Source organism: Canis lupus, chromosome 9 (genome assembly GCF_003254725.2).
Source record: "Canis lupus dingo isolate Sandy chromosome 9, ASM325472v2, whole genome shotgun sequence".
Classification (NCBI taxonomy): Eukaryota; Metazoa; Chordata; class Mammalia; order Carnivora; family Canidae; genus Canis; species Canis lupus.
In genome coordinates, this window is record NC_064251.1 from 38122818 (window position 1) to 38141287 (window position 18470).

Genomic DNA, 18470 nt, shown 5'->3' on the forward strand with positions numbered 1-18470 from the left:
CCAAGTCTCTCCTGGTGCCTGGAATAGGGGACTTCTTGGTAAAAGAATCTGGGGTGGGGGATCAGACTGGGAAAGCCTGACTCCTGACTGCTTTCCTTCTCATCCAGACTGACACTATTTAGAAAATTTCTTTTTCTGACCTTGGAGCCCTCTGGGAATAGACGGATGCCAATAAAGTTCTCTTGGTTATAATGTTCTCCAGGAGGAAACCAACAATAGCTAGAGGATCCCTAGAGACAGCAAAGGGAAATAAAGAAGGAATCCTACCTGCTTTCTCGGTCAGCGTACATCTCCATATGCCGGGGGTTGATGGTGGGGTCAATCACAACCCAGGAGCCACCCCGGAGCTCAGCCTGAGGAGGAATGTATACCAGCACAGGCTGGGAGCACTCCCGTAAGCTATCCACAATATAGGCACCAAACTTCAGCACTTGGTCATACATATCTGTGGAGAATGAGAAATTAGAAACCATGAAACAGAGCTTCCAAATATTGTTCGCATCATGGCTCACACATACACAGAAAGTAATACTGATATGGCAAACTGGGCCTCCATGAGGAGGCAGCTCATACCAGAGGTGACAGACCTGGGGGTTCAGCCACTCTGAGTCCAGTTTAGCTACCCTGAAGACGGAAAGGATGGGTATTTCTACCTGTATTCTATTCAAGACTCCAGAGGAACCTCAGAAGTACAACAGAAGTGCACTCTCTTTCACAAGACACAGTGTGCAAGCCCTATGGATTGCCTATCCATTTTACAGCCTTTCTGAATTGCTGGATTTGGGTTTCATCATATTAATTCATATTTGCTCTACAAATGCTCTACAAATACAAGTGTTTTTCATGTCAATATGTGTTCTCTCTCACTACATTAAGTTTTTTTTTTAATATTTTATTTATTCATGAGAGACACAGAGAGATAGAGGGGCAGAGACACAAGCAGAGGGGGAAGCAGGCTCGACGCAGGGAGCCCCATGTGGGACTTGATCCCAGGACTCCAGGATCATGCCCTGAGCTGAAGGCAGACGCTTAACCGCTGAGCCACCCAGGTGTCCCAACATTAAGTTTTCTGAAGGAAGAAACTATTCAAGCTCTTTTCAAGTCTTCTCATGATACTTAGAATATGATAAACTCTCAAAATGGGCAGCTAATGGAAATGGAGCCTTCAAAAACTATGTCTTTCCTCCTTGTAGCCCCAGCATCTTGTCCAGTGCCTCGAACATAGTTAGTGCTCAATAAACGTCTGCTGATGAGTGGATGAGAACATACACACTTTGGAAAGAACATCACAAGAAAGAAAAACAAATTAACAGTTGCATTTTTATCAGGGCATCCATGAGAGAAAAAACTTAAAATGCATATGTATTTATTGGAAATATCACACAGCCATATAAACAGAAGAGCTACCTCTTCATTTTGCTGAAGAGCACACTTTGTAATCCCCCCAAGGCCAGGAGCATGCTGAAGAAAAGGGACCCTGGTGCATAAATAAAGCCAATCCTTGGAAAGTAGGATCAGTTATTATTTATTTCCCAACAACTTATGGACTTCTTCCCATTTCCTAGCTTCCTGAAGTCTACACATGGGTAAAGTTTTAGGTTTATGATTCCAGATGTTTAATGAGCACTTCAGTGGAACCACAATGGATCCTTTCTAAACACCAAATAACAGGTTCAACTGAGTTCAAACTTTCCTATCAAAGCAATGATCTCAATTTGGAATAAATCAATTCTGGAAATCCAAGGCAAAGAAACATTTTTCAGAAAGTTAAGAGCAAACCCAAATAGAAATTGCTTTCATTGTAGTTACTGGCAAATTAAACTGCCACCTTCTCCAAAGTAAAAATGGCTCTCTCTATACACACCATCAGTGAGCACAGTTCACTGCAAAGTATATGCCTCTCTCCATTGCTGGACCTCACTGCTCTGTGACAACTTCAAAAACTCCAAAAATTCAGAAGTTGCTCCTGGAAAAACTCTCTATTCTATGAGGAATGTGTATGGTCACATATTCTGCATATATGATCAGAGCAAAGACATTTATTCCTTTGGGAGGAAAGCAAAGACAAAAAAAATTTACTGCTAATTACACAACTGCTGTATGAAGAGCAGGGAATAAAGGACTTTAAGCGCTTTACGCTAATTCTGTAGTTATGAAAATAATTGCTCAGTTCAAATTATTTTAACTAAATTAATTCTTTAGTGGATATTTCAACTAGTGCTACATAATAAAATAATTGTGTAATTAGCAGTACATTTTTCAGTGCTGCCAAGAGTACAGTTTCAGTCTCAGAACAAGTCATGAAAAGGAGTGGCCCTCAGTATCATCTGGAGAGAAGAAATGGAAGGTGGATTAAAGGAAAGAGCAAAACAACAGAGAATAGCACACAAAGTCATCCTATGTGAAAGAGTAAAAAAAATAAGTTAGAGGTAAATGAAGACAGTTTTCCAGATTCTTCCCTCACTTGTTTGTTATTTTATATCTATATCAAAATCTGTCTGTACCCCCTTTTTAGTAACAGACCCAGCCCCTAGGAAGAAAGGAAGGACCTTATTTAAGATGTATGCCCACTTATTTAAGTTTTAGAAACTCAAGTTTGTAGTATATGCAGTTTGTTTGCAATGAGGCTGAATGTTTGAGTAATTTTTTGCTTTTGTGAAATGAACTTTAAGCTCTCTCTTTCGTCACAGGCTACTTTACTGTGTACCAGGGAGCATGATCTCACATACACACACATATGAATCATTTAAATCATCAGAAAACCATGTTCTTACATCTAAGTTGTAGGGGAGTAAACTGAGGTTTAGTTAAATATGTGAATAAATGGCAGAGGTAAAATGTGAATCCAGATCTTCTGGGCTCTGAAGTCCACTTTCTGTGACATCGTTCTTACTGGGAGAAAAGAGCATGAAGCCGAAGAAACCTGCTTTCTAGCATCTGATACAATGGCTGAGTAAAATAAAAACCAGAAAAGAGACTGGAATAAATGACTGAATATTTGTAAATTTTGCCTGGGTATGTTCAGAAAAATCAGAAATTGCACTGATGACACACTACCAGCTATGTGAAGGACTTGGACCTGGCTGCCACGCAGTTATCTTCAGGCCCCATGACTGGGAGTAGCAAAGGGGTATCAGGCTTCATTAAAGCTGACAAGCTTGGGACTCACAACAATGCATCCATCTAACCTGGAACACCAACAGACCCACAATCCAACCATCAAAACACTGAAAAAGGCAACGAAAGCTATTAAAATATAAAGGGACACACACAAAAAAACTACATAAACAACATGCTCATGGCTGTATCACAGCAGCCCCAAACCACACATTCTGAAAGGCAGGTTGAAGCACTTGGCAACGGTCTGACAAAAATTTGTCTGAAATTCCTTCATATTTGAGACAGAACAAAAGCACGGCCAAGAGTAGCAGGGAAGAGTATATTCCCAAGGGTTTAAGGCTAGAAATCAGTCTAGGACTTTTTAAAGCTATGCATATGCTGACTGTCAATTCTCAGGCCATGAGAAAAGCAACCGAGAATGGAAAATACTGATAGGTTCTTCAGTGGAGAGGCGGGGGCCTGGCACTTTCTAAGCACTCTGAGCAAAGCACATCTACATATGCTTATACGGCCTTTCCAGCGTGTTCTCAGCATCCAGGCACCAACCCTGCCTAGGGCCTTCATTGTTACACAATATAGATAAACCGTGGCAGCCACATGTACCAAACAAGGGGGCAGAGTAGTAGAGTGCTTCCACAGTGCCCCATTCTCTTGAAACTGGGACAGATCTTACTGGCTTGGGCTGAGATTATCTGTTAGAGGCTGAAGGTAAACATCAGACATACACAAGCTGCATATACATAATGTCTCTCATCAGTTCATTATGGCTGGCTGACAATATTTCGACATCCAAGTACTCAGAGACTTTAATATAGACTTTCATTCCAGTTAAAGTTTTCAATAAATGTTTTTTTATTGTTATTTATAACCTGTCCCAGGAAAAAATAATAAGTATAACATGAAAAGCCAACTGAGAGTGACCCTGTAGCACCAGCAGTGAGGCAGCTTAATATCACTGGGATTTGCATCCTATCAAGCTATTCATGCTGAGGCTGGGACCCTGGTGCTAATTTCTAGTAAATTTCACGCTTGATGTCTCCCTGTTGTGGGTCATTGCCGGTTCGTCTAAATAAACTGCTTCCAAATGGCTCTTCCATCTAAATATTCAGCCAGTTTTTATAATTTAATTTTGCATTATGCTGAATAGCCTTCCGGCCAGATAGAACTCATTGGAAAAAAAGCACCAATACCATCTTGACATACTTTTATTTATTTATTTATTTATTTATATTTTTTACTGCTCGAATTAGACCTCCTAGGCTGACTAGTAAAGAGTTTTTTTTTTTTTTCTCTCCACTAATGTCAATTTTCAGCATAGCAAGAGCTGTCTCTAATCTTTTCCTACTCATTACACACAATTTTGGAGTCATTTTACCCACAGTGCAGTCGGCTCCTGGCTGTGTGTTTGTGTGCACTGAGGGATGGCATAATTGTTTATTTTCCCTCCCTGCATAATCCCCAGCCAGTATTGATACCAAAACTGCAAACATCTCCCCAAGGGATATGGAATGACTCTCAGCTTAGGTCCCTTTACATGAGATAATATGTAGAAAACATCCTGACCTGTATGTAAATATGAAAGGCGATGTTCTTCCCCCTCCGATGTTCACACTGATCTCTATCTTCCCCAAAGCTTATTTATCTTAAGTGATGTGTGAATGCAATGCAGCAGCACCAAAATTTAGAAGGCAGAACTGGCCCTGGTCTCTTTCAAGCCAGTAACTCATTTTTGACCAGGGGCAGGGAAGAAGGGGGATGAGGGAAATTATTGTTTAATGGGTACAGATTTTATGTCAGGGATGATGAAAAGGTTTGGGGTATATTTAGTGCTGATGGTTACATAACACTGTGACTATATTTAATGCCACTGAATTACACACTTACAGATGGTTAAAATGATAAATATTAGGTTATGTATATTTTGCTGCAATAAAAAAAATATATATATAACTCCTTTCTGAGCTCTTGAAGATTCTTGTCACAATAACCAAGGACAACTTCAAAGCAGAGGGCAGGCAGGTGGCTAATAACTTTCTTAGGAATCTATAGTCTATTCTAGGGATGTTCTAGTGGAGCTGCTTGGTCGTAGGCTCTATAAACTCAGGCAACTGAGCTACAGGAAGTCAGGCAGATCTGCGCTCCTCTCCCAGTTCTGTCATTTTTAAGCTAAATGATCTTGGGAAATTTACTTAACTGAAGTCTCAATTTATATAAAACGCCGATAAATAATATAGCCTACCCCTCAGAAGTGCTTGTTATGATGATTATGTAAGATAATGCATGTAAAGTGGTTAGCATGGTTTCTGGTGAAAGGAGCTCAACAAATCTTAATTGTTGTTGTTCTTATTGTTACATGGCTAGAAGCCAATCTGGGCCTGAGCCAGAACATACAGCAGAGTTGAAGCTTTTCCTACAAGTAGCAAATTTCTGAACTCTCAACTCCTCAGGACAAAAGAGCCAGGCTGACTTACTCCTAAGTAATGTCAGCAAGAGTGAATTCTCAATGGCCTCTGGGAAGAGGTAACTAAAGAGTACTGGCATTGCATTTTCTAAGTCTTAATGTAACTCTTACGGCCAAGAAATCTGGGATCAAGAGAGATTGGATGCTAAATAAACCTTATATATATGAATGAAAGGGCTTTCAGGCTCCTCCTCTGGAAAAAAACACTTCAGTACAGTATCTAATCTTTTGAACACCATAGTATTTTGTTCGTACTTTATACCTTATGGCTTTATCATTCTGTCCAAGACATTCTTCTTGACTCCTTGAGGCAATGTCTGTTTCTGACTCAGTTTTGTTTTCTTGGAAGTAGCTAGCAGAGTTCCTTGAACGTAGGAACTCAATAAAAGTGTGCAGGATTGACTCAACCTATACTTTGAACATCTCACAGCATTTCCACTGATTTATTCTCTTTGTCATAAAATAATTCACCTGAGAGTCTATAAAAGTATACAAACATTAATTTGCATGTATAGTCCAAGTCTCCCTCAAGAAAAGTGCAAAATATGGAGTTCTCCAGCAAATATGGGCAAAAGGAAACTTCACAACTTTAAAAAAAATAAAAGAAAAACCACTCTGGTCTTCTATATTTTGCCAGAGAAGCCTGGCTGTTCAGGGCTTTTCCTAGCCAGGTTAAGGGACAGTTGTTGGCACAAGGCTCTAATCTCTCTTTGCACATAGCTGATAATCTATAAAAGGGTAACTTTCTCAGCCTTTTCTTCCTTTAGATTGAGAGATGCTCATGCCCGAAGCCATTTGTGGGTTTATTCTTTCACATTTTATATGTCCCTATCACTCTCCTCCAGCATTGCCAACTCTCCTCCAGCATTGCCAACTCCTCTCCTCTAGCATTGCTAACTCCTTTCTCCTTCCATTCCCCTAACTCATTCTACTACTTCAGAATCCGGAGTTCTCCCCCACTGAATGAAACTGACGTTCACCAGCATACCCACCCTCCTGGTAAGTAGTCTCTGGCCTCAGCATGGCCATGAATCTCTCTGGCCATTGGAGAGAGAACCTTGCTGCTATAAGAGGTAGGACAAGTTTCCTTTGGCTCTCCTGGGTGGCTCCACATAGGGAGGATTCTCAGTAGATGGTGATACTAGCTGCCTACATCACTAAGTGATTCCCATAGCACAGAACAGAGCCTGTGTAATAATGGGTCTGATATGCTGAAGCCACAGGCCCAGGGCTATTGTTGGATATTAATAAAATTAATAATTTTATTACCACAAAGAACAGCTTCTGGTATAGAATTTGTTCGTTTTCTTCTGGTGAAGGCTAATTTCAGTATCTACCTTGGTTGTGACAGAGCGTTAGAGCACAGCATCAATAAAGAATATGCCCAGAACAGTATTACAGAGCCTAGCACAATCACATTTCCCCACGATCATCAGAACAGTCTATCATTCACCTGTGAAAGCTAAATCCACAAAAACAGCCCATCTAGATCACACTAGTAGACTGACCTGTAATTTTATACAGAATTTTAAAACACAGAATATTTTCCCACTCAAGCTGCAACTAAGAAGATATATTTCAGAGGAAATATAATCCCCAAGAAGCCTAGGGTTGATGGGCTGTCAGGACACCCATTGGCTCTGCCCAGTATAAACCCTCCCTCCCTGTGCTGTAAAGTTCCGGGGAATCAGTTATGCCCCTCCAGCCCAGAGCCCGGCCAATCACCTTTCATCCCACCAGAGAAGCCTCTCCAGTTGGCAAAGACCATCAGAGGCAGTCCTTCACGGTTGAAGTCCTTGATAGCCTGATAGGTCTTAAACGCAGAGTCTGGGAACCAAACCTGGCCAGCCTGCTGGATTATCTATTGGGGAAAGTCAAAAAGGAAGACACAATGAACAACAGAGTTTGAAGGGGAATTTCTGTAAGGTGAACAAGGTCTTATTTGTCTATTTTAAAAATTCAACCAAACCAAACAAACAAAAACTGTTGTTCATCAAGAGGATCATCTTTGAAGTAAAAAAGAAGAAAGGGCCCTGGATCTTTGACTCTGTTAAATACTCCTTAAAAAGATTTAAGTCCTGACTATATCACCACTCCTCAGTCAGAAGGGGGATATCTTAACTGCTTTAATTTTTAAAAAATTTTTATTTATTTATGATAGTCACAGAGAGAGAGAGAGAGAGGCAGAGACACAGGCAGAGGGAGAAGCAGGCTCCATGCACCTGGGAGCCCGATGTGGGATTCGATCCCGGGTCTCCAGGATCGCGCCCTGGGCCAAAGGCAGGCGCCAAACCGCTGTGCCACCCAGGGATCCCTCTTAACTGCTTTAGAAGCAGAATGCAGTCTTGGGAATCCTCATTCTAGGCTTCCTCAAGGCAACTTTAAGTCGCTCAACTACACTAGTCCTCAAAACAAGCCAACTGTAGTCTCCAGTCCTCTCATCTTTGTGCTTTGTACAAGCTTTCTCTGTACCATGGTTGGTCAATAGACATGTGACACGGCTGAGTACCCTCTTCTGGCCTCTCCCACACTCATTTTCTGAATCTTGTCAGGATGTGAAAATATAACCCACCCTTGAAAAAGAAAAGATGAGTGGTGGTGTTCACATTTGCCATTTGCAGCCTTCTTAAATCTAGTAATAGCTCATTCATGTGTGTGTTCAGAGAATCTGGGACAGCTGCCTTTCTGTAAGACCATCTCCCCAATGAATACAGACTGTTTTCTAACATCAACAAGACCAATGTAAAGGCCTATGTAATTTTTCAGGTAGAATTTAGCTTGTAGTCCATTTACAATCATCTTAAAAGTGAGCACATGACAGTCTGAAATTATTCAATGTTGCTGACTACCATTCCCTCCAAAATTGGTGGTTTGTAATGTTCCCAATGTATCTATAGGCTCTGCAGAAGGGAAACCCAGCTCCAAGCACAGGAGCTCAGGGTACTCGAGGTTTACCTACCTTGGCTTCAGAATCCAGGTTTGCAGGATCGGCTGGGATACTTAGTTCCACTGTTCGGGTTTCTACAGCAACTACTCCCACAGGTATTCCTCCTAGCCTGATAAAAAATGAGCCAAATAAGAACTCAATGTATGAAAACAGTATAGCTAGTTATTTCTTTTCTAGCCTCATATCAAAAGATTGAGGGGAGGGGTGCGAATTGGAAATTGCAAATACAGAGAACAGGGTTGGAAATCTGACTCTTATAGAGGTAGAATAGGAAACTCTGGAGTTGATAAATTTTTGTAAACACAGGGGGAGACTACCCTTAGAATCATTCCTGTTCTCCACCACATGATAAATGCAAACCAAGGGTTGTACTTGGGGAGCCTCAGTAGTTAGACTCAATAGTCTAGATGTGTGTGTGTGCGCACATTTGCATGCATGCACACACATTTCTCTGTGGATGCCAAATGAAATTTCTCAGCTTAATCTAGAGCATCTCTTTGGTGAAGACAGGAAGGTCTGAAGGGTAGGAGGTGCCTGAAATTACACTGGGCATGTGAATGGGGAATATGCAGCTGTGTTAAGGAGATGATGAAAAATATGTGCCAAGGATTCTGAGGTGGTTAAGCAAGCCCTTAACTTTCTCTTTCACTGGAAAATAGCAGTGGGTACAGGGATAACTTGCAGTAGTTACTCTTGGTGAAATAGGTGATCTATATGGAAAGCATGCATTTAATCTCCAATATATGTTAAGTTAAAAAACTCTTCAGGAGCTCAAAGCCTTTGTATCTGTGCTGCATAATACTCTCCCAACTTGGTCTTCAGAAAGATTTCCTTGTAAAAATCAGGAAGAAAGAGAGAGTGAGGGAAAGGAGGGTAGTGGCAGTGGCTGCAGGTACAGGGTGAGTCCTTACTCTGGAAAATGTAATTCAGTCTTCACTTTCTCAGTTGCATTCCTTGGGGCCAAGGCTGAGATGGGTTATAGTCTCTTGTTCCCCACAGCATCTCCATAACAAACTTTTCCATGAAGGATGGTCTTTGGTTGTTACACTGGCTACTGGAAATGGATTCTTGTCATCACAAGAGGCCTGACAGGGGCCTGAGTGGGGACCACCCACCCCCTTGTCACTTGCCTGCACTGAATCAGAATCAAAAGCCCTCTAGATAACCAGACAATGAGCAGGAGGTACACAGGAGGGTTTAGAAATATTTCTGTTCACAATGATTAACAATCCAACTGGAAACTTGTAATTGCAAAAGCCACCCTAAATCGGTAACTTATAACTTATATATTAGGGCCCATGTGACCTAATAAAGAACATCTTTATCCGAGTATTACAGTTATTTATTGAACTTGAAAACAGCTCAGAACAACTTCTGTTTTCTATTATACTTCATATAAATTTTATCAGGCTAGCACATGAAGATGCTACATCTTGTTTTATAGTGTGTCCCTGGACAAGGTGCCATGGAATAATAAAAGACAATTTACAGCCAATAGCACACATATTCCAAACATACATACCAAAGATGAGTTTTGGCAGCACTTACAGTAACAATCCCAGAAGAATACATTTATATTTATTTCTTGAAATGCCATTGCTTTTGAAAGAAGCTAGCTCCATTTGTGTTTTATATACTTGTGAGCGTGTGTATGTGTTTGGAGTAAGAAGCCCAGAACTCATCAGATGGAAAGAAAGGAAGAAGTAGAGTGAGTGTTGCAATAAACAATGGCAGAGCTAACTAAAGCCAAGCTTGACTGATTTTGCTCACAGAATAATCCCTTTTCTTCCAATCATAAGTGTAAAGCATTATTTTGTTTCCTGTGGGAGGATCTTAAAGACCTTAACAAAGGTTTCGCTTTCCTGGGCTTAAAATCTGTCATGTTTTTTACAGACAGGAAAACTGAAGCAGAGTTGGTAACAGACAAATTTTCAAAAAAGTTGGTCTGAGTATGATGTGAGGACCCTCAATAACAAACTGATAATCCTGGGTAGGAGGGCTCTCTCTCTCTAGTGCATCTCCCACATTCCCCTCCCCAGTAGGCACAAAGAATAGTTCTCACTGGGACCCAGAAGTCTGTGGTGAGGCAGAAGACCTGAGATGCAAGAGAAAACGGGAGCTAGCCCCTGTGAGTTTCAGTCTCAGCTGACTCCAGGCGTGACTCATATTCAGAGTCACAGTGGAAGATCCTGTCTGTTGGATTTGCCATCTGATGGCTCCTTGTCATTGGCAGCATGAGACGTGCTGACCTGCTGTACCGAGAGAACCACAAAGCCTAGAATTATTTTCAAAGCTAGAATCTAAATCTCAACCCAATGTGGCATGTTTGAGAATCTTGAGCAGGTGCCACTTTTCACCAAGATAAGGAAAACTGATTGCCCCCAAGAGGAAGGTGAGCTCCAGATGTGGGTCCCTAGGGCAGCATGTCTCTGCAGTGTGGAACAAGATTAAGATCAGCCTTGGCAGGTGCTCGTTATACAAAGCGCTACAGATTATTTCGTGCAGAGCTTGCTGTTGAGTGAAGCACTTCTTAGAGTGGGTATTAAAATTTAATAGAAACTTCAATTTCCTATTTGAAAAATATAGGTAGCCCTGCAAATCTATTCCAGTTTATTTTACTCATTCCTGTTTCAGGTAAACTTTTTTCTTTGCAATTCAAATCTGATGATAAGCCAATATCGTGCATTTGTTATACTTAAATAATCTTGATGCTAGGAAGGAACTTCTTCTAAGTTACATAGATCTTTTGGGTTACATGGCAAGGTAGATGAGTCTGATTCATTTGTCACCTACTTCAGAAAGAAGTCGGTCTTTGGAGAAGGGAAAAGTCACTGGTGGGATATGGCTATTGTATTCGGGCTTTTCAGCCCTCAAAGAGCTTTTCTTTCAGTATTGTATAAAGGAAATGTCAAAACCAGACTTCAGATTAAACGTATCGTTGGAGTGACACAGTAAATGACTACTGGGAACCAGGGCTCCAGTTATGCTGCCTTGGGCATGACTATAATCCAATACTCTTAGAAAGTTTAGACAGGGAGTATTATTGGTAAAAACCTCTACAGCCATGGCCCTTTCCTTTCTTGTTTTTAGTTGGAGGAAGAAGAGCTTCCAAGACAAAAGAGCTCTTACCTGGCTCTGCCAACCACCACAGTTTGTGCCCAGGGTTGCATGATCTCTGAGAAAGAGCCATAGTCAAAAAATCCACTCAGCCACTGACCTTTCTGAGCTATAGAAGGGAAAGGAAGAGAACAAAAAGAGAATAAAGACCATCAATACACTGAAAATGCACTGGAACTGGCAAATTTAAGGTTGGATTTGGGGGACTGTTTTGGGGAGTTTGTTGTTGTTTTTAACCGTATTATAATAGATGCACGCATTAGGAAACTGAATGCTCATATGCCTTCAGACATCATCTCCTATTTCATTTGCTAGTCTGCATAAAAAGAACCATTTATCAACAAAAGCATCATTTATTGTTAAACGATGGGGTTCAGCTAGCAGAGAGTTTGCATGCTTTTAAATAAATAACTTGGCTTTTTTCAAAACACTACAAACATTTGTCAAAAGGCAGCCAACTCATTAAAGTGTTTTCAAAATGTCTATTTCTATTTTAAAACTTAGCTTACAATTTTGTTTGATTCCACTGACTTTTTTTTAATGGAAAGCTGAAGACAGCCAATGATAAGTATTAATGATCAGATGAGGACCCAAATTTGGGGAAAAGAAAAGGGACTTGGCTTCTCTGCTAGAAAAGCAACAAGATACATCCACTTCACTTAGAGCTGAAGAAGTATAATCTTTCTACAAGAAAGGGCTATACCCATATACTCAACACATAGCAAAAATATAATGGTTAAGATGCACATACTTAATGTCATTAACCTCCCCTGCACACAGAATTTCCTTCACTGGCAAGACATGTAACTTTCGACATCTTAGGTTAAGAAAAAAACTTTTGTTCCACAGGTATCCGTGTTTGACCAAGGCCCCATAAAAGCTTCTGCAAATAACTGTTTCCTAGCTTGCCCCTCAGCTCGCAGTTTCTCAGTGATCCTTCTAATTTGAACATGGCCCTCCGCCCCCTAAAAACCCAAGTCCAAAACCAATTAAAAGTAGAGATCCGAGCAAGCTAACCTCTGCTGACTTAAAGAGGATGGAGAGTGTTTTATCAAGACTAAATTTGTAATTACTGTGTTCTACATTCCTTGCCTCTATGGCCCCAGTGTAAAATGTGATCATCCATTTCAAAATTATCTCTCTATCGTGAGCCCAAAGCCGATCGTTTAGATTCTGGTCTCGTGTTGGGCGTCAGTTTGAAGAATATCACAGCACTATCTCCTCTAATAAATGACTTTAACTTTTCACCTAGAAGATATCTGCTTTAACTTATCACAGGGAATCATCTGCTTTCTTTAACGCTTCCACTAAATTAAAATCTGAAGTCACTCGATTTGGGAGCGAGTGTTAGCTGCACATAGACAGCAGGATGAATTACTAGGGAGTCGATGAAAAAATATTACCCAAAAAACAGAAAACTTAGTTTATCACAAATTTCATTTTATTCTGTGGATCTCATTAATAATGGCCAGGATAATGCCCACCTACATACACACACATCTGTTCATCCCATGAAAGAGAGTTCAAATTTTGATGAAGGTTCTAAATCAAACTTCTAAGTGCTTCAGGATACTGAAATTTTAACTTCATACGCGAGGATCATTTTAGGATTCTTACTTCAATAACAATGGTTTGGAACAACAAAGTTCATCAAAATGTAAAGATTTTCTTCTTTAAATACTGCCTTGTATGTTGATCAGGGGCAAGGGGCTCATCGGTAGGCTAAGGCTGGTGTAGGTGAACTTCACCCTCCTACCCCCCAGAAAGCAGATTGTATTCAGTTTAGATGTAGGACTCAGAAATCAGCTAAGATGCACACACCGCTCCCCCACCCCACCCTCCCCTACATGATTCCCAGGAGAAGACTCATGGAGTCTTGTTCTGAATTCTCCCAGAAAAGTCCTAGATTTTAAGGCTGACAGGTATCTTAGGTTCACAGTTCTTATCAAAATCATGGCATACAAATGAGAGGTAGGGAGATTACTATGGTGATTTTTCTGGCTATGTAAGAAAAACTAGTTTTATTAAGAGCAACAAGAAAAGGCATTGAAGACAACAGGTAAAATTTTAAATTAAAATTCCTCTGGTGATTTTTCTATATTATCTATACTTGGTCTGCAGATTAAGCCCCAATTCCTAAGTAATAGCTGTGTGACCTTGCACAAATCACTTAACTTCTCTGAGCTTGTAAAGTGGTAATCTCTTTTTATCTCTGAGAAGTAGTAGCCCAAATAAGATAATGTATATGGAAGTGCTATGCAGTCCCACCTAGCTCAGAGTGGGTACCTATGAATGTTTAAGTCTTCCTTATGCAGACCTCTTTTTTCTTTCAACAAAATCACAGTAACTCTTAAATTTAATGAATTATCTTCTGCAGTCTATTCTTCTTTTAGATACAGCTTTCTCTGAAATAGTTGCAATAAACATGCAAAAAAGAACAAACACTTTCTCAACCTGAAAAAAAAAAACGGATTCAAAATGGAGCAGGGGAAAAAAAAATGGAGCAGGGGGATTTGGGGCTTCACAAAAGAACTACCTGATAAGTAAGGTTTGTTAAAACAGTCTAATGTACCGACAAGCAAAAATATACATTTACATTCATCTTACCTGGAGCCATCACTTTTTTTTTGTTTTGTTTTTGTTTAAAAGATAGATAAAATCAGCCATAAGACAGAGCGATATATTAGATAAGCATGGAGGGAGAGGGTGTGTTCTCATTGTATAATCTTTATAAAATTAACAGTTCTGGACAATCTCTATGTGAATAATGACTTTACAAAGTAATCTTATGTTAATAACTAGAGCAAGTACCAGTACTTTTGTCAATATCGTAAGAAAAGAAGGGTATATGGAGAGTAGATGCTCGGAAATAGCTTGCCAAGAAGAGTGTAGTAATGTTCTATGCTGAAGGGTCAAATAATTTTTCTAAAGCTGATCTGATTAGTCTCTGTTTACAGAGAGACTAGACAGTCAAAGGTTCTATGATTTTATTGCTTAGATTTACCCATTTTAAAGTCTTTGAGCCAATTAAGTAACAAGGGCTTTAAAAACAATTAACAGAAGAAATGTATTAGTGACTGCCCTGCTTGTGCCTCAGTGACTGACTTGTACACCTAATTTCATTTGGTTCTCATCTGTTCTTGAAGGAATTTCCACCTTGATCTTCAGAGAGCTGTTTTAAAAATTTGTCTCATTTCAAGAGCTACTTTAGTAGCTCTGTTTTGTCATATACTGTTGTGCAAGAATTGGTTAGTGATTTAATTTTTTTTAATTTTATTTATTTATGATAGGCACACAGTGAGAGAGAGAGAGAGAGACGCAGAGACATAGGCAGAGGGAGAAGCAGGCTCCATGCACCGGGAGCCCGACGTGGGATTCGATCCCGGGTCTCCAGGATCGCGCCCTGGGCCAAAGGCAGGCGCTCAACTGCTGTGCCACCCAGGGATCCCCTTGGTTAGTGATTAAAAGGAAGACTGACAGCCTGAGGGCCAGGGTACCAAAGGACCCTCAAATATATACCTACTTGGGTGAGGGCGGCCTGCTAGCATCCATCGAGGATCGTATGGGGCCTTCGTGGGAACAAACTCGATGATTCTATCTATAGGATCCTTGGAGTTCAGGAGAGGAACTAAACTGCGCACATTCTGAAAGGTATACGGGAAGAAAGCACAGCAATCAGAGAACAGCAGGACCAGAGTCCCAACTCAGCCACGATCATTACAAAGACAACAGGGACCAAATACAGAATCATATCCATCTGTCCCAGTCATCAGCTACAGGCATCACAACTATATGCCAAGCCCTGAGAACAGGTCTCAAGTCTCACGTAGGAGCCTGGCAAAAAGTGGTACATTCTGACTCCTGATTTCAGTGTACCCATGCTTTATGGGAAGCTTCCCAGGGGGTTAAGGGGAGTGGAAGAGGTGGATTGCTATTACAAAGGAGAAAACCCAGAGTGATCTGAGCCCAGATAAGCCATGAAGGCTTCTGTGTTTGGGAAAACATCAGAAAGGGGTCTAACAAATGATATCCAAAGGCATTTTTCAAGGCATTTTAAAGGTAGAAGCCTTTCCTGTAGATGGCTGTAGGAAAGAGAAACCACTACCTTTCAGTGGAATATTTCATAAAATAGTTTCTCCACCATAAAGAGGAGATCTCAAACACAGAGGCTGTGTGAGTTGTGGGAAGGCCAGGTTCTGTGGGCTGTGTCTGCTGGGTGGGAAAGGCTCACCTTAGGCATGTAGGATAGCCAGTGCAGGACAGTGAAAACCCCTTCAAAGTCATCACAAACAATGCTGTGGGTCACCCCATTGTTGTGCATGATCTGGATGCCCCCGAGCTGGTTATTGGAGGTGTATACTTCCCGCCCAAGGACCTAGAGAAACAAGCAAGAGAAGACATTCATCTGGATGGAAATAAAGGCAACATCTATTTTGTGATTCTCACTAAAATGGGTTCTTTTCTCCACAAGACACAGATTCCAGCCTCTGAGTTGTTCTGAAGGACTCTCTGGACCTCTGTCTTCAAAAGAAAGCTTAGAAAATCAAAGAGGCTTTTGAACAATCATAGATACCGTTACAATTTAAAAACCAGCAAGCAAAAAAAAAAAAAAAAAAAAAAAAAAAAAAAAATAAAAACCAGCAAGCCTCTCCCTCTCTCTCCTAGCTGCCACAGACAGGTGTTAGCATACTTCAACTCTGCTAGAACTATGGTGGGGGTGCGAGGGTGAGGTTGAGACCCGGAAGTACAGGCAACCCCAGCGTCTGCAGGCCAGCAGGGTTACTGCATAGATACACAAAGAGGTAACATGCCGGTCTTCTGACAATCTTTAATGACAAGTCTCACTTAAAGAAAAGCTGTGAGGTTTGGGTCCCTGAATTTTTTTAAAGGATTACTTTTCCCCTTACAATTGATTTTTAAAGCCCCACACACAAGCCCTAAGGCTGGCAAAATCCTGAAGCAACTCATGATACATACATGAACCCTTGAGCCTAAAGTCGTCTTTGTGTGCGGAGTGGAGGGCAGTGATTTATACCCAAGCCTGTCTCTCCTCTGTCCTTCTCTGCCAAGGTTCCAGAGAATACAGAGCACCTCTATCCCTGGTGTGTCCCTGGAGGAGTTTAACCCATGTGAGGTTGAAAAGCACCTGTGTTTGGAAACCACAGTTTCCTTTAAAGAAGAAGAAAAAATAGGAAGAAAGAATATTCGTGGGCTTGGAAATTGTAGGGTTTCTTTTTCCCTAGAAGACCGGTTAATAATTTCTTTCAGGGAGGGACATTTTCTGACCCAGCAATGGAAGCCAGGCAGCCTGATCACTGACTACTGCACACTGCTGAGTGTGTAGTAATTGCCCGTCATCTAGGGTAGCCCTGGAGAGCTCTAAACAGTTGTAGAGCACTTATTGTGTTTTACCTTTTCTTTTCCCTCTCCCCTCCTCCTCCAGAAAATAATCACAACACAAATTTTCTTCCTTAGTAACTTTTATTCATTTTCAGTCTCTGGGATGAATCTAATAAATAGAAAGCCAGCAAATTCTTCTTGCATGTTCCCATTTTGCTCCTTCTTGTTAGGAGCTCTCCATGCTGGGCCAGCCCCCCCACATCAGGTCCCTGCAAAGGATGAGGACATTGGTGACCAAAGTAATCACCTCCGTATGACCCAACTGGCCTCCATTCCACTTAACTTCAGCTGGAAGGGACGAAGAGACTCTTCTGAAAAGGATATGGAAAGAAAAACTGCTTCCCTTGGTAAGGAAGTCCAGAGAACCAGTCTTTGCAGACAGCCCTGAGCTGAGAGACATGCTGGCAACTCCTCTGAAGGAGCCCCAGGAAGAGGGGAGACTGTATGTGACCACTGGGCTCCCCCTCCTCCTCTCACAGTGTGTCTTTAATCTCAGCCCAGGCACTGTGGCTCCTTTCTCATTCTCCTGCTGTCTCTTTCCATTTGCCCTCTCTCTGACTGATACACTGATCTCTCGGTCACTCAGCTTTCTGCTCCACTGAGTCCATATTACTAATAACACCTCCGCCACGGCCAGTTTACCTCATGAAGGCAGGAGCACATCATTACAAAATAAACTCATAACTTTGACATTCTAGCAAATACATGCCGTTTGTTATCTTGATGGCTTTAGTCTTTCTAACAGGCAGAGGGCATTACATACCTGTTTCATTTATATCTTTAAATGTGTGCACACATGTAGAGTCACACATGCATCAGGAAACAAAACAGAACAAAAAACCAACCCAAAACAAATATCCAAAGCAGTCAGTTGATGGGGGACCCTGGTGGAAGCAAAAATCCTGTCACTCAGGGAGGCCATGCTCCGATCTGGCTCTGGTTTTATGGACGTCATAAACCCGATGGCCCACAACTGGTCCTTCTGGGACAGACCGCCTCTCTGCCAGAAGTCATTCAGTATGATCAGCAGTATTTTTAATTATTAAAATAAAATTGGAAAGGGGGAAATGAAATAAAAAGGAGACACTGCACTGACCCTGAATATCTGATATTCACAATCTATGTCAGGAGCCAAGAACTCTTGCTGCCTAGAAGAGAGCTGGCACCATTTCCTACTCAGAAAGACAGCTTTCTTTCCTATGAAACACTATTTCTAGTACTTGATAATGTCCACCTGCTTAGAACCTCACGCCCCTCCAAAATTAGTAGCGGACTGAAGAAGGACCAATCTTGGCAAAAGGGAACAAAGCAGACCAAGAACTGCTCAGCTGTCCACACACATCTTCCTGACACATCCTTGTCCCTCATTTCAAAAGGGAAGAGAGGGCAGCCCAGGTGGCTCAGCGGTTTAGCACTGCTTTCAGC

General features: G+C 41.2%; 1 protein-coding gene and 1 long non-coding RNA gene across 19 annotated transcripts in view; one reads left to right on the forward strand and one right to left on the reverse strand.

The window, feature by feature from the left end:
* The window catches only part of ACACA (acetyl-CoA carboxylase alpha), a 284222-nt gene that overhangs the window by 26775 nt on the left and 238977 nt on the right, over nucleotides 1–18470 (reverse strand). For all 18 annotated transcript variants that reach the window (XM_025439931.3, XM_049114191.1, XM_049114189.1 and 15 more), the window contains 6 exons: nucleotides 15877–16020; nucleotides 15169–15289; nucleotides 11658–11754; nucleotides 8541–8637; nucleotides 7307–7442; nucleotides 268–445 (listed from right to left, as the gene is read on the reverse strand). In XM_025439931.3, coding sequence (XP_025295716.1) covers nucleotides 268–445; nucleotides 7307–7442; nucleotides 8541–8637; nucleotides 11658–11754; nucleotides 15169–15289; nucleotides 15877–16020 — 773 coding nt within the window. The remainder of the gene's footprint in view (nucleotides 1–267; nucleotides 446–7306; nucleotides 7443–8540; nucleotides 8638–11657; nucleotides 11755–15168; nucleotides 15290–15876; nucleotides 16021–18470) is intronic.
* LOC112655085 (uncharacterized) lies at nucleotides 7373–15170 on the forward strand. The gene is made up of 3 exons (XR_003133538.3): nucleotides 7373–7507; nucleotides 11619–11836; nucleotides 14936–15170. It is a non-coding gene; the product is annotated as an uncharacterized LOC112655085 (long non-coding RNA).